Raw genomic sequence first — 15,424 nt, 5'->3', positions numbered from 1 at the left:
GCTTAAACGCTTCTACTTCCTCTAGGGAAACTTTTCCTCATTCCCTTCGGCTGACACTGCTGTGTGTACTTTGTCTCCTTCCATGGACCTTATCCAGTTTTTGGAAGTTGAGGCATCTCCAAGTGAGGAGAACAGCTGATGAAAAGGGACAGAGCAAGGTGGGAGAAATTAGCATGGTACAGTCTCTAACAGAAAGTTCCAGAAGAACTTTTGGCGATCATGGAATCTTCTCTCAGTGCAAAAGTCACTAGCCACATGGGCCTATTGAACACATGTAATGCGGCTAGTGTGACTGAGGAACTGAATTTCATTGACAAACTCAGGAACTGAATTTTTAATTTTATTTTTAATTAATTTAAATTTAAATACCCATACGTGGCTAGTGGCAACTGTATTGTCCTGCACAGGCCATACAGGAAGACACCTGCTTAAACAGAGTACTGGGTGGCAGAGAGAGTGGCGGCTAAGCTTTGCTGTGTAGAGGGTAGGCTCCTTCAGACTGGAAGGGACCATAATAAACTAAATCCAGGGCATTGAAAGTGTTGGCCCACTGTGATGATGCCACCCTAATACATCCCCTGCAAGGCTATTTGTAACTGAGCTGGATGCTTAGAACAGTGAAAGGGTCTCAAGATACTAGGGACTGGTTCTCTGATGGTAAAATCCAGAAAAGTATTTTTTTGTGGGGGGGGCGTTGCCTACATCTGCCACCCAGGTTCAGGGTCAGAGCCACTATCTTTTAAGAGGGTCAACACTTGTGATGGCTGTGTCCAAATTTGCACCTTCTAACACCAGTCAAGAAATAGCTTTCTGTCCTCCCTTCCTCCCTCTCTCCCTTCCTTCCTTTCACAGATTTGTGTTAGGCTTTGAGAAGAGAAAGTGGAACAGTGCAGTATCTTTTTCTTGAAAAGCTCACAGACATGAGAGGATAATAAAAATGTCCACACACTAGCTAGTTGCCAGATGTTCTGGGTTCTGCTGCCAGACTAGTTCTCCGTGCCTCAGCTATCCCATTTGTAAAATGTCAGGGCGGGAGAGCACTTCTGAGGTCTCTGCCCTCTGTAACTTCCTGGGTGCTTATGTAATGTAATCAAAATCATAATGATAATAAAAACAGCAGCCACATTAAGTGCTTAAGTTCCAGGCACCCTGTGCGCTCAGTGCTTCATCATCGCCGTTTCACTCAAGTCTCAGGGCTGTTTTACAAACTTCCATTTGTAAATGGAAGGATGAGGTAACTGAGGCTACCGGAGTTTAAGTACGTCCGACAGGGAGTAAACAGTTGAGTTGGGCTTTAAATCCAGCTGCTTCCATTGCCTAAGCTTTTCATCCCTTTGCTGTGTGCCTTGCTTCTCTTCAAGGGTGGGTCATCGACGAGCTTTGGATTGAGGCAAGGAGGTATTTTTGCTACGATTACTAGTAATAGTGAGTGCTTTTAAAATGCGTACTCTGACCACTAAGTGTACACACTCTCACCTGATTTTCGCAGCCACCTAATAGAGTGGTCCATACTAGTGCTTTCACTGTACAGATGGGGAAAGTGAGGCTCAGAGAGGCTCAGTAAATTGCTCAAGGTCACACAGCTAGCAAATGGCAAGGACTCACATCCAGGGGGTCTGCGTCCCACCCCCCTGCCTAGACCACTCCGTCTTCAGGTCGGCGCAGGTAGCTAGGGCCATCCCGGGGGAGAGGCGGGGCTACCGCCCCTGCCGGGTCTGCGGGGGACTGCCAGGGGCCACACGCCTCACCGCGCACGCGCTCTCGGGTTCCGGGTCTGGGCGCGCCGCGGGCGCGAGGACGGCGGCGGGGAGCGTGCGCGCGATGACGTGCCGGGCGCCATGTTGGAGGGCTGGTGGTAGCGGCTCGGGGAGGTGCTGGCTCTCTCGGTCTCGCTCTCTCGCTCGCTTCCCCCGGCTCCCTTCGGTGCCCCCCCCGGTCGCCTGCGTGCCGGAGTGTGTGCAAGGGAGGGGGAGGGCGTCGGGGGGGTGGGGGGAGGCCTTCCAGTCCCCGGGAGATCCGCGGAAGGAGGCGGAGGCTGCGAGGGGCTCCGTGAAGCCATGGACGTCGAGAGGCTGCAGGAGGCGCTGAAAGGTGGGGGTAGCTGCCCCCTCTCCCTTCCTTCTCACCCTCCGTGGTCCTATCTCCCTTCGGGGCAAGTGGTTCCGCGGGGCCGGGCCGGACTGGGGGGGAGGGCGCGCTTCCCCGGCTCCCATCCCCCTCCCGCTTCCCCGGGGGCGGGGAGCCCCGTGGGCAGCTCCCTCCCGCCCTGCTCTGGGCTTTGTGTCGGCCGCCGGCGTCTGGGCTGGGGGAGGGGAGCCGGGAAGCTCTCGCGGGGGCCCCGGCCCCTCTCCCACTCCCGGGGCACGGGTCTTGGGCCCGCAGCGCCTTCCCAGGCTGGCTTCGTTCTCCATCAGGCCCCCGCACGCCGGGCCACGGCTGGGAGAAGAAAAGTGAAAGGTTTGGGGGGGGGGAGAGGGGGCGGCAAAGCAACTTTCAAGTGTCTCAAGGAGCCTTTTTCAGGGCTTCTGAAGTCATCTTTCCACGCGCCCTCATTCTCAGGTGGTCGCCTTCCCGGCTCTGAATTGCTCGCCTTCCAAGCAACAGGCTTGAGAACAGTGGTTCTCAAACTTGGGAGAGCATGATTTCAGCGTTCTGAGAATTAGGCTTTGATACCCAGGATCATTGGGGGACGGCTACGAGAGGGAGCTGGTGTTTTCTTAAAACGCAGATTTATGAACTTCATGTAAATAAACAGTCTGTGGGGTCGGGATCTGGGGTTTTTGTATTTTAGCCGGTCTCTGAGATGAATGTGGTCCTGGTGTTCCCCCGGACCACAGTTTGAGAAGCACTGCGTTAGGGCTGGTTTGTGGCGAAGTTGAGTGCCCCCTTTAGGAGGGCTCTCGTTACCTGTGAAGAGTGACATTTGAAATTGGAGAGTAAGAGGTGGATATTTCGTTGAGAGGCTTTTCTAAATTAAAAAAAATTTTTTTTAATTGCTGCTTAATATGAGGAAGGAGTGAGAGGAAAGTTTGTTGTTAGAAGGCATTGGAAATGGTTGGTGGACTTTTAGAAATACTAACAACTTTTCTTTCTTCCCTTATCTAGATTTTGAGAAGAGGGGGAAAAAGGAAGTTTGTCCGGTCCTGGATCAGTTTCTTTGTCATGTAGCCAAGACTGGAGAAACAATGTGAGTTGAAAACATGTAATCGTTGTTATAGATCTGTGTATCCTTCAGAATTGCTCAGGAAAGGGACAGAAGTGTATTTCAGAAGCAGTGAATACTCCATCTGTCTAAACTGCACGAGCTCCAGTAATTTAAAGCATTTACTAAGTGTATATGCTTTATTTACTTCATATGTGCTCTGTAACGAATTTTAGAGCTTTGTTAAGATTTTCTTTATGCTTTTGCGCATTTAGAATGTGTTAGTCTAGAAGAGCCAGAGAAAAAGAAGAATGCATATTCCATTATGGCTGTTTTTGGCCATAACAAACAGGCTTATTTCCCAAATTCTGTGGCTTTGATTCTGTTTCAGATTCTTTTATTGGTGGTATTTTCTCCTATTGTCCTGTATCCAACCTTTTGTTGTCATATTTATATATGTGGGTGCTTGAAGTGTCACTTATATTTATTCTCTTGAGCACTCTGGGTGATTATCTGACAAATTCCAGATGCTAATCTTGACTGTCTTGTAAACTTTCTAGGATAGCTAACTTGTTAACATACGCTCAGCATTTTATTAGGCTTGTTTGCAAATGCTGTGAATCTGAAACTTATACTATGAAGTTAGCACTGTTTTCAGAGGAACATTTCAGTTCATTGTTGTGTGTGTAGTTGTTTAGGAGTTGTTTTCACACTCAGGCTAACTTTATTTGTAGAGAGCAGTGCAGATTTGGTACCTTGTAGCCTTTGTGTAGGAGGCAGTGAACAGGAAGGGGAGAGGTTTTTTTGGGGGGTAGTTTTAAAAAGTGGGCTTTCTTTTGGCTCCTCTACTTCATGTCTAGTTTTAAAATTCTTCTTGAGGCCTAATAAAAGAGTGTAAGCTTCAGCAAATGATGTATACTTTCTTTGGCTTTATTAGCAAATGTTCATTTCTCACAAGATTTGCTTATGGTTGCAGCGTAGCCTTCTAATAACTGGCCTGATTTTAGAAAGGGGAAAAAAAACCCCTCTTTAATGGTCTTGCAGACGAGCTGAAACTCCCTGGTGCTTATTAAAATTACCAGTCACCTTAGGAATGTGACTGTGATGTGTTCAATCTTAAATTTCTATTTAGTGCTTTTAAAAAATAGAACCCTTCAGGAAAGAAAGGTAATTTTTGCCTTTGAATTATAGTCTCCTAGAACATCTTGATTTTAAAAACTTGATGCAGAATAATTTGTATTTATATTGATTGGTAGTTGGTCCGAACTAATACCTCTCTACAGTATCAAGAGGAAAAGCATTTTACTTCATAGTTTTGATAAACAAGATTATTTGGAGTTAAATACTTAACGCCTCTTACCAGGTGTGTACAGACTGCCGTCCCTTTTTTTTGGTGTGTGCGGTACGCGGGCCTCTCACTGCTGTGGCCTCTCCCATCGCGGAGCACAGGCTCCGGACGCGCAGGCTCAGCGGCCATGGCTCACGGGCCCAGCCGCTCCGCGGCATGTGGGATCTTCCCGGACCGGGGCACGAACCCGCGTCCCCTGCATCGGCAGGCAGACTCTAAAGCACTGCGCCACCAGGGAAGCCCCTGCCGTCCCGTTTTGATAAAATACTTTGGCTGTAAATGTATAAACAGTTGAAAGTTTCTACAAGAAAGCTCTTTAATATCCTGTTTGACTGGATCACTAAGTGGCTAGGGAAATTCAACCTGATTTTTCTGGACAATTATTTGTCCTGAGAGAGGACTTAAAAAGGTCATCAGTTGTCCCATCCCTGTCCACCCCTCCAACCCCACCAAATCTTTAGGTCTTTGTACATTCACTGAGAGTATTTTGTATTAAAGTGATTGGTGGTGTTAGATTCTTTATGGAGTTTGGAAAATATTTTTTAATTTATGATTCAAACAGCTGGTGTTTTTACATTTAGCTTTATTTAGTCTTTTTTGTTTTTTTGTTTTTTTAAATCAATATGGGCATTCCGTAACTTTTTTTTTTTTTTTGCGGTACGCGGGCCTCTCACGGTTGTGGCCTCCCCTTGCGGAGCACAGGCTCCGGACGCGCAGGCTCAGCGGCCATGGCTCACGGGCCCAGCTGCTCTGCGGCATGAACCCGTGTCCCCTGCATTGGCAGGCAGACTCTCAACCACTGCGCCACCAGGGAAGCCCATGCCTTAACTTTTGATACTGAAATCTGCAGTTTCTGTCATCATTTATGGCTAAACTGAGCTTTGTCTAACTTCTAAGACTGTAAATACGAGAATGAAAATCTAAAAGGTAGCAGTTCAGATCTCTTTGATGTTTTAGGATGGATGAGTTTCTTAAGGTAAGAATTCCTGGATTTTTTTCCTCATTTCTGTTTTTAGAAAATAGCTTTACTTAATAATGCTTATTTTAAAAAACTTCAATTATTGATAACAGTAAGTTTAGTTTACTAAAAATATATAGTTTGGTAAATTTTGACATCTACACTCATGAAACTAACACCACACCCCAGATGGAGAATATATCCATTACTCGCAGAAGTTTCCTCGTTCCCTTTGTAATCTCCCCTCCCTGTGTGTGCTCTCCTCCCCTCAGGCAACTAAAGATCTGCTTTTTGTCACTGTAGATTAGTTAGCATGTTCTGGAATTTTATGTAAATGGAATCATACAGTATATTCTTTGTCTGCCTTTTTTTACTCCGCATAATTTGAGATTGATCCACGTTGTTCAGAAATCAACAATTCATTCCTTTTTATTTCTGAGTTGTATTCATTACATGGATATCCTACAGTTCTTGCTTCATTCACTGGTTGATGGGCATTTGGGTTATTTCCAGTTTTTTAAAAAAAATTTATTTATTTATTTTTGGCTGCATTGGGTCTTCATTGCTGCGCACAGGCATTCTCTAGTTGCGGTGACTTCATTGAGGTGCACAGACTTCTCATCACAGCGGCTTCTCTTGTTGCGGGGCATGGTCTCTAGGCGTGGGCTTCAGTAGTTGTGGCTCCTGGGCTCTAGAGCGCAGGCTCAGTAGTTGTGGCGCATGGGCTTAGTTGCTCCACAGCATGTGGCATCTTCCCGGACCAGGGCTCCAACCTGTGTCCCGTGCATTGGCAGGTGGATTCTTAACCACTGTGCCACCCTGGAAGCCCCAGTTTTTTCTTTATTAAATAAAGCTACCGTGAACGTTTGTGTATGTGTCTTTGTATGCATTCTTTTTTTCTTGGGTAAAAATACATCCAGGAGTGGAATGGATGTGTACATGTATGTTTAACTTTAGAAACTACTGAACAGTTTTCTTGAGTGATTGTGCCAATTTGCTTTTCCACCAGTATCATGGGAGTTGAGATCAGTTTCTCCATATCCTTTCCAACACAGTACGGTCGATCTTTCTCACATTAGATATTCTAATAGGTACCTATTGTATAGTGGTTTTAATTCGTATTTGCCTAATGACTAATGATGTTGAGCATCTTTTCATCTATTTATTTGCTGTTTGTATCTCTCCTTTAGTAAATTGATTCTTCGCATTTTTGCCCATGTTAAAATGGGGTTTGTTTGATTTGTTATTGGGTTTTGAGAGTTCCTTATATGTTATGGATACAAATTCTTTATTAATGTGGTTTACAAATACTTGCTACCACTGTGTGGCTTGTCGTTTTATTCTCTTAACAGTGTCTTTTAAAGTGAAATTTTAAATTTAATTCCATTTTGATTTTTCAAAATTTCCTCTTTTGAAGGATTCTTACTGCATTGTGTGTTGTGATCATTTGTTCTTGTGTGCTTTTTAGTTTAGTCTTTATTTCCTGAAGTAATTCTTTTCTCATTCTTTGCTGTATTCTATTGCTTCATTTTCTGAGTTTCTCTAATTCTGACTTGTATCATTTTTCTCAATATGTTTAGCTTATTTTGAAAATAGTATAAGGTTGTGATCTGTTTCTGAGCAAGTCTTTCTAGCTTCCCTTTGCTGTCTTGAGGGATGTTATTTTGCTCCTTATTCTCCTTTTTTCTTAAAACAATTTCATATTAGATTTGACCTTGATATTTTTCTGTTTTGCATTTTTATGTGAAAATAGTTTTTCTGCACTTTGAGGAGGAGGCATGGTTCAGAGTAGCTGTCCTTAACTTCACAGAGTTTGCTCATTATTTTTGTGAAGTATTAGAATATGGAGTGTTCTTTCTGAAATTTCTAGGCTCTGTTCTATCAGTACTTTTATTTGGACCTTGTCTTTCCTTCATCTCTCTTGTATCTTTCTCTTGTCTTTGGGGTCTCCTCTGGATGGGAGGTCTGGTGGGTCACTTTCAAGAGCTCATGAAGCAAGACTTTGTCCCTTTCAGCCCTTACTGGAGGTCCTTTCTCTTCACTTATTACTGTGAGTGGGCAAAACCTATCTCAGTTTCAGCTACTGTTCTCACATTGACCTGCCATGATTTCTTGTGAACACCTGTTGGCAATTTTGTGGTTCTCCTGTTTGTAGGCCCTTCCGGTTCACTACGACTTCTGTTTTCTCTTGTACAGATTCTGATAATGATACTGGTCATGTGACCATAAGTTTTTCCTCATTAACTTACATTTTGGGGTTTGTGAGGTAACCTTGTCAGGGAGTTTTGTTGTAAATGTTTTTGCTTATTGGTTTTGGGTTTGCTGTTAGTTACGTTTGACATAAGAGGTTTTGGAGAGATGAAAAATTGTAGCACCTCTGCCATCCTCTCAGAGTTACACTATTTAGGAGAACTTTTTCTTTTTTTTTTTTTAATTTATTTTTGGCTGCATTGGGTCTTCATTGCTGCATGCAGGCTTTCTCTAGTTGTGGCGAGCAGGGCTACTCTTTGTTGTGGTGCGCAGGCTTCTCATTGCAGTGGCTTCTCTTGCTGTGGAGCACAGGCTCTAGGCACGCGGGCTTCAGTAGTTGTGGCGCACGGGCTTAGTTGCTCTGTGACATGTGGGATCTTCCCGGACCAGGGCTCGAATCCGTGTCCCGTGCATTGGCAGGCAGACTGTTAACCACTGCGCCACCAGGGAAGTCCCTAAGAGAACTTTTTAAGTCAGTCCCTGTTAAGTTAGTTTCCTCATCTATAAAAGGGAATAGTAATAGTACCTCATAGCATGAGTACGTAATACACGGAAATACACTGCTTCATAAACAGTGTTAACATTATTTATTTACTCAATAAATAGTAGTTGTTATCGTGTTGATAATGCTTATATTGAGTCTACTTTTTTTTCCCTCCCTGCAGTTTCAAACTCTTTGTGTTCAGCAATTTTGAAATACTACTAAGAAAATAAAAGTTACTTAAAAAGTAGTAGTAATCAACAACTGAGATCTGCATTATTATAAATAAAATCTCCTTAAGTCCATGTGACTGTTAGATCCTTCTTCTGTGGCTTTCTTTAGGGAGGGAATTTTGTTTTGTCTAACATAGTATCAAACGCTTGAACATTATTTCTAAAATGTCAGTTTCACATACTACCTTTGGGATTTTTTGCCACATCCTTGTAGCATCTGTACAATTATTTACTTAATGTTCTTTTTGAGGTCAGCTTACTTTTCTTCAGATTTTTTTAAGATGGAAGAATACTACAGATAGAGATTAAGCCCTCATTTGAACCCTCCCCAGAAGTATAATCAACATGTTAATTTCTTCCTCTTAGTCTTGTGAGAAGTAAGGAGGTCTGAAACCAGTGGTTTGTTGCATTAGTTATATTTTTCTGTCATTTTAAAATCTGTAAATACTAAAATATTAATTAATATGAATTACCCATGTGCCACCTAAATTCCTATCATGTACCATTATCACAGTGGTACACAGAGGAAGCACAGTAGATTTTCAGTCGGTATTAGTTAAATGTTGCCCTTTTGCATCTAAATATTTTAGTAACTGCAGTGATTAAATAGGAACATGAAGAAAATTGTAGTTTTCATTTGTTTCATCACATCAAACCTGTAAATCTGATGTGTCATATACGCTGTACAAAATCTACTGCATGATGCACTGGAAGCTAGATGTGTCAACACAGTTTTCTGACTGGAATTAACTTCAAATCGTCAATCTTTTTGGTGTGCAGATGAGTTCATATTTTCCATGTTCAGTCCAGTTTTTACTAGTAGTTGGCTAGTCCTCTAATTTCATGAGAATTAGCGTGTGGTAATGTCATTCTGGGAAGGAGCATGGCTTGATTCTGAAATTAGCTTGTCAGAATTAGCTGTGTGAATTAGGGCAAATAATTTGTGAGCTTGTTTCCTCACTTCAGAGATGGGGTTTATACCATGAGGTTGCCTCAGCTTGTGTGAGGACTTGAATAAATGAAAATATGTAGCTATAGATACTAAAATTTGGGAGAGGGTAAAAGTTAGAATTGTCTGTGCGTTGGGCATAAATAGAGTGCATTTGGCTCATGAAACAAGTGTGAGGTACTTAATCTTGTGGAAAGAGCTCTGGTTGGAGAGTCACGAGAGCACAAGACAGACCTGGGTTTGAATTCCCAGCTCTACCACTTAGTTACTCTGTCACCAAGGCCAACTTCTCTGTGCCTTAATTTCCTTATCGTAAGATATGGGAAATAAAGTAAATCCATCTCAAGGGATGTTATGGGAATTCACTGAGTTCTTACTTTATGAGTGCTTAACGCTGTGACTAGTGCATAGTGACAACTCCCTCCTCCCCATAGCTACTATTTTAGTCTCCAGTAAGTCACTTAAATTACTGTGGGCCACACTTCCCTCAGGTACTGAATGAGGAGCTTATAAAAGATGATTTCCAAGTTTCCTTCCATTTCAGAAGCCTGTGGGAGTCTGTGTTGTGGCAGTAGTTACCAGGGGTGGTATTGCAGTAACAGTGGTAAAGGGCGGGGCACAGGCACAGTGGTTGTCATTAAATGTCTGCTGAAGGTGAAGATGTTATCTCTTGGGAGTATGTTACATAGGTTAGTGGTTTGGAGACAGTAAAAAAATTGAGAATCACTTGGATGAGAGAGACCAGTCAGTGTTACCACTAACTCATGAGAGCCACAGAGCGGTTCCCAGAGTGTCTGTTTTAGTGTTACCTACATGTGTGCCTTTTTATCTATATCCAGAGATCCTCTTTGTGCCTGCCAATAAATTGGAGTTCATAATGCTTATGGACTATTACTGGAAGCCTGTCACCAACTTCATGTGGCTTCAGAACATCTTATTAGTAAGAAGATGAGGAATTTATGGTCCAGATTTACAGTCGTTTCCCTCTGTTCTGTGGACTGTAGGTCTTTTACCTTTCTGATATGGGAGTTTATTATTGGGGGGCTGGGGGGGTGAGTGAGTGTGTGTGTATGTTTGTGTCTGTCTACCTAAATCAGTATGATAGCAAAAAAACTTAAATCACTTACTAAAACAGAGTATAGACAGTTGAAGGGGAGAACGTTGACTGTTATTTCATTTAATACATATGCCTGTGAAAGCATTGTACTTTAAAATACCTGATGAATGTGAGAAATGTGTTTTAGATCTTCATTTTTGCTAGGCCTTCATATGTGTTCAGTTGCTCATCTTTGTTCTCTCTGGTTTCACCCACAGCGATCCTTTTCGTGTATCAGGCTGCCTGGGTTTGGCACTCCTTGTAACCACCCTCCAAACTCCATTCCTACCAAAATAGATTGAATATTATTGAGAACGTACACCATTGACTGTAAAGTGTATAAGAGCTAATTTAAGTCTCAATAAAAATGTAAAATAATAGTAATAGTGACCCATTGCTTTTAAAAAATGTGCCATATATGTGGTAGTTCAAGTAGAGCTTTTTTGTTACCACTTACCAGTTTGACTTTGTTGGGGGGGGGCGAGGGAGATAGCTTTATTGTAGTGAAGACACACTTGGAGCTGTGTATGTCAAGGTATCTCTTGTCTCTCTGCTTATAATCTGCTTGACTCTAGGTTAGCAGGCTGTCCTGGTTAAAATTCTAGTTTCATTGTAACCTACTTGAATGACCATGATGGAACAAGTTAGTCACCTACACCCTCTTTTCCTCTGTTCCCCAGCTGAAAATATGAATAACAACACTTAGGTTGCAGAGTTTTTGTGAAATAGCAGGCATTCAACAAATCTTAGATGCCTTGTTTATATACTGTGATGTAAAACATAAAAATTCATAGTAAAAATAACACGTATTTGATACCAGTGTTGATACTTAAAAGTTTTTGCAGCTTACTGAAATGAAATCCTAAGAATGAAAACATACTGACGAGTAACAGTGATCTGTTTTCAGGTCCAAGACTTCCCTAATCTCATCAAGTTTCTTTATACTTGTGACTGAGCTAGCTGTTCATTTTACTTGCCAAAACTTTACTTCAGCTATTATCGTTTCCTTCTTTCCTGTAGCCAGGTCTGACTTAGATGTGCATACCTGTACTTGTGCATACCTGTACTTGTACTATCTCCCTATGATTTGTCTGGGCTCCCTTCAGGGGGTGGAGCCTCTTGAGTTTTTGACTCTTTAAATCTTATTCTCCTAATGTTATTTTTTGTAGTATGTGGTGCTTGTGAGTAGTCCTACCTAGTTAGAGTCTTTGATTGATTTTAAAGTGGTGAATCAGAAATCTTTAAGGGACTAGGATTTTCACATAAGAACTTCTGTTTTGGGTTATCAGGTTTTTTTCTTCCTAAAAGGCAAACTTTTAATGAACATTTCTTTTGTGCCAGAAACTATCAGATGTTTCATATGCCTACCCTAATTTAATCTTCACTAGTACTCTTTGAAGTAGGTGTCTCCTTTTTAAAAATAAGGATACTGAGGCTTGCAGAACTTAAATAATTTTGATTGTGCAGCTGGTGAGTGACAGAATTGGGATTTAAACTCAGCCATTCTGACTTCAGATTCTCCCATAACCAGTACTTTATACCACTTCTCACTTGTTCATTTGTCTTCTCACATCTTTCCTGTTTACTGTAGCTATCTTAGAATCCTTACGAAACTACTTAGAATTTGAAGCTATGCATTTGGTAGGAATCTATTACCACTGTTACTTTTGTAAATTCTAAGACTTTCATGCTGCTTACCTAAGCCAGATCCCACATACCTGGCCACCCCTCCTTTCCTTGTGCTACGGTATAATGTGACCTTCTAGGCACTGACACCACAGGTGGTTTCCTGGGGGAGGGATTGTGGCAAGTATGGGGAGGTGGGGTGTGGTGGTTTGTGGTTTAAGAAAAACTATGTTAGGGGATATTTATTGAAAGGGTCAGTAGGGTAGGTGAGTTGATGTACCCTAACATTTGTGATTTTGATCATTTTCTGGTGACCCCCAATGCTGAAACCTTTCAATAATTGTAATTTTGCAGTATACATATGAAGCATATAGGTGATGAACTGATGTATGTATTTTAGGTAGAATGTGTAAGCCTCTTTAATACATGCATCTTGGATTTGTTATTCTGTCACCCCCAAATCTTACCTTTGCAGTATTGGGAGATAGGTTGATAATATTTACAGGTGATGAAACAAGAAACTACATATTATAGAAGGATTTGAAATTTGAGATACGTAAGAGGTCTTACAGGTGTATTGGTAGTTTTTGCACTGTTGTGTACTGCTGGGAAGGCGGGTGAGGTAGCTTTTTTATTAACAACAAAATATTTCTATTCAGAATTGTTTGTGCTAAAGTGAATTTAGTATTTCTGGAGATAGTTTTATTCTGGTCTTATTTTAGGGATATTATTCATGAGGACTCCAGGGTAACTTTTGAGATTGTGGGTATTTTTTTTCTCAAAGTGGTTCTTTAAGTGGAGACTAGTCTGCCTTTTCTAGGGCCTTTGCACATTAAGAGTATTTCTGCAAGGAGTAATCTTAAATGTGGATAGAATGTGGCCTGGTTTTCTTTTTTCCCCAGTGAAGACTGTTGGTGAACCATGGGTTTTCCTGTTAATCTGTTGTAAGACAAGTTGTCTTTCTCTTGCTCCTGTATAGCTATTAATACCTCTCTAATCTTGTCCTAACTGTTCATACTAGAGGGTTCATGGGGATAATACCTTGTTACCTTGTCATCCACTTTTCTTGTAAATATTGTCTGTGGCATTTGATTTTGCTATCTTAGTTGCTGTAGCATATGGCAGAAGTGAATGCCACAGCTAGGATTTGGCCACTTTAAAAAATTCCAAAATATTGATATTAGGTGAGTATATGGACAGGTGGTAAATATAAATGCAGAACTTTCAGTGTTTCTGAAAGTATCTTAAATATGGAGAATATCATATATATGCTTTTAAAATTCACATCTCCATATTGGTTAACAAGAAGTTTGGTGAGAATAATTGCATTTTGAGTTCAATGGATCACATAAATTAAATAATTATTATTGTGCCCATAATATGAAAAAACTCATGTACAAAGATTATGGAAATTAATACTCCTTTAGATAAGCCTGTCTAGTTTTAAAAGTTTTTTATTACAAAGTACTCACAGGAAAAAAGAAAAATCAAACTAGACTGTTGTTAACCTGTTTCGTGTGTATTCTTAATAGAATTTTTCTATACATATATGTGTATATATGTTAATTCTTTTAAAAAATATTATATCATACTTCTGCAATTTGTGTATGTCTTATTGAAGCACATCATTTTTTGGGTTGCATAGTATTCCATCATTTTGTCTGTATTGTAATTCATTTAACCTGTCCACTTTGATGGTCTTAAAGATTGTTTACAGTTAATGCTTAAGTGAGCATAATTATGTTGGCACAGATGCACGAATGGGATTTATGGGTTGGACTTTATGTGCATTATTATCTGGCCTTCAGAAATCTTTTTGTTTCAACATATGCCTATAGAAACAGTGTATCAAAGTTACCTGTCCAGTATCAGTACTGAACATTATTAGGCTTTTAAGTCTGAAAATCAGATAGATGAAAAATGGTATCTCATTTTAATTTGCTTTTTTAAATTTTATGCCAGCATCTTTCCATTTGTTTATTGCTATTTGTAGTTTTCTGTCTCCCTCATTTATTAAGCTATGATTTGTTTCTTAATTTTTTTGGCTAGATTTTTATTGATAAAATAATAGAGTACCTTGATAAAGTTAACTTCTAAATAAGTTATACTTTTGTTGTGTTAGGAATAATTTGAGTTTAAGACAGTCTCAAGGACTTCACTGGTGGCACAGTGGTTAAGAATTCACCTGCCAGTGCAGGGAACATGGGTTCGATCCCTGGTCCGGGAAGATCCCACATGCTGCGGAGCAAGTAAGCCCACAAGCCGAAACTACTGAGCCCGCGTGCCTAGAGCCCGTGCTCCGCAACAAGAGAAGCCACCACAATGAGAAGCCTGCGCACCGCAAGGAAGAGTAGCCCCCGCTCGCCGCTACTAGAGGAAGCCCGCGCACAGCAACAAAGACCCAACACAGCCAAAAATAAAATTAAATTAAAAAAAAATTCTCATTCTAAAAAGAAAAAGAAAGTCTCAAGCAGCAAGTTGTTTAAAAAGGATGGTCTAGACATTATAGCAAAGGATAGTCTTTGTTATCATGGGTGGGTTGAATTGTTATTTCTGGCGTGTATCTTTTTATTCACATTCCAAAGACAGGTAGGCATATTTATCAGTAAAGGAAACTTCAAATACAAAGTATGAGCAATGTCTTTCATTTTTATGACTGTATTTGAAATTTTGTCCTGGTAAATCCCCCCCCCCACACACACATGTGGTCCTGGTCTATTTATTTGTAAATAGGCCAAAACAACCAGTTAGTTTGAGAGAAAAAAAACAAAACAAAACTACATTCTGTCCTTAGGTTGGCTGAATACTGAGAACACGCTGAGATCTCAAAAGTGTCATAAAGTCCTAGTCAAGCAGAAGAAATGAAAATACTACCCCAAAAAAGGGACGTATCTTAAGATTGTTTCCTACTATCTTAAAATTAGTTTTGAATAAATACACACTTTTATTTAAATGTACGTAAAATACTAATGGTGTCTAAGTAAAAGTAATTGAAGATGTGTGAGATTTTTGAGATGTGGGATTTTTCTTCAAATTTGCATTTAATTCTGTAATATTTATTTCACTTTCTGTTTCAATAATTCTTAACAGTGGTTCTCAACCAGGGGTGACAATGTCTGGAGACATTTTTGGTTGTTACAAGTGGGGGACGCAACTGGCATATAGTGTGAAGCCAAGAATGCTACATTGCACAGGGTAACACCCAACAACAAAGCATTATCAGACCCAGAATCTCAGTGCTGAGGTTGAAAGATTCTGCTTCATAGGAAAAAGCATACGTTAATCTTTAAAAAGTGTCTAATAGTTTTGTTCTGTGACCTGTGAAATAAAAATAGTGATGG

The 15,424-nt window shown here is 40.9% G+C and overlaps 1 protein-coding gene across 2 annotated transcripts in view; it reads left to right on the top strand.

The window, feature by feature from the left end:
• Positions 1-1,834: 1,834 nt before the first annotated feature.
• PPP4R2 (protein phosphatase 4 regulatory subunit 2) overlaps positions 1,835-15,424 on the top strand; it is a 54,055-nt gene continuing 40,465 nt past the window's right edge. For both annotated transcript variants that reach the window (XM_030867734.2, XM_030867732.2), the window contains exons 1-2: positions 1,835-2,091; positions 3,106-3,187. In XM_030867734.2, the coding sequence (XP_030723594.1) occupies positions 2,058-2,091; positions 3,106-3,187 (116 nt within the window). In that variant the 5' untranslated portion in view covers positions 1,835-2,057. The remainder of the gene's footprint in view (positions 2,092-3,105; positions 3,188-15,424) is intronic.

The sequence above is a fragment of the Globicephala melas genome, chromosome 11, assembly GCF_963455315.2.
Source record: "Globicephala melas chromosome 11, mGloMel1.2, whole genome shotgun sequence".
NCBI lineage: Eukaryota > Metazoa > Chordata > Mammalia > Artiodactyla > Delphinidae > Globicephala > Globicephala melas.
This window is presented reverse-complemented; position numbering and strand designations above follow the sequence as displayed.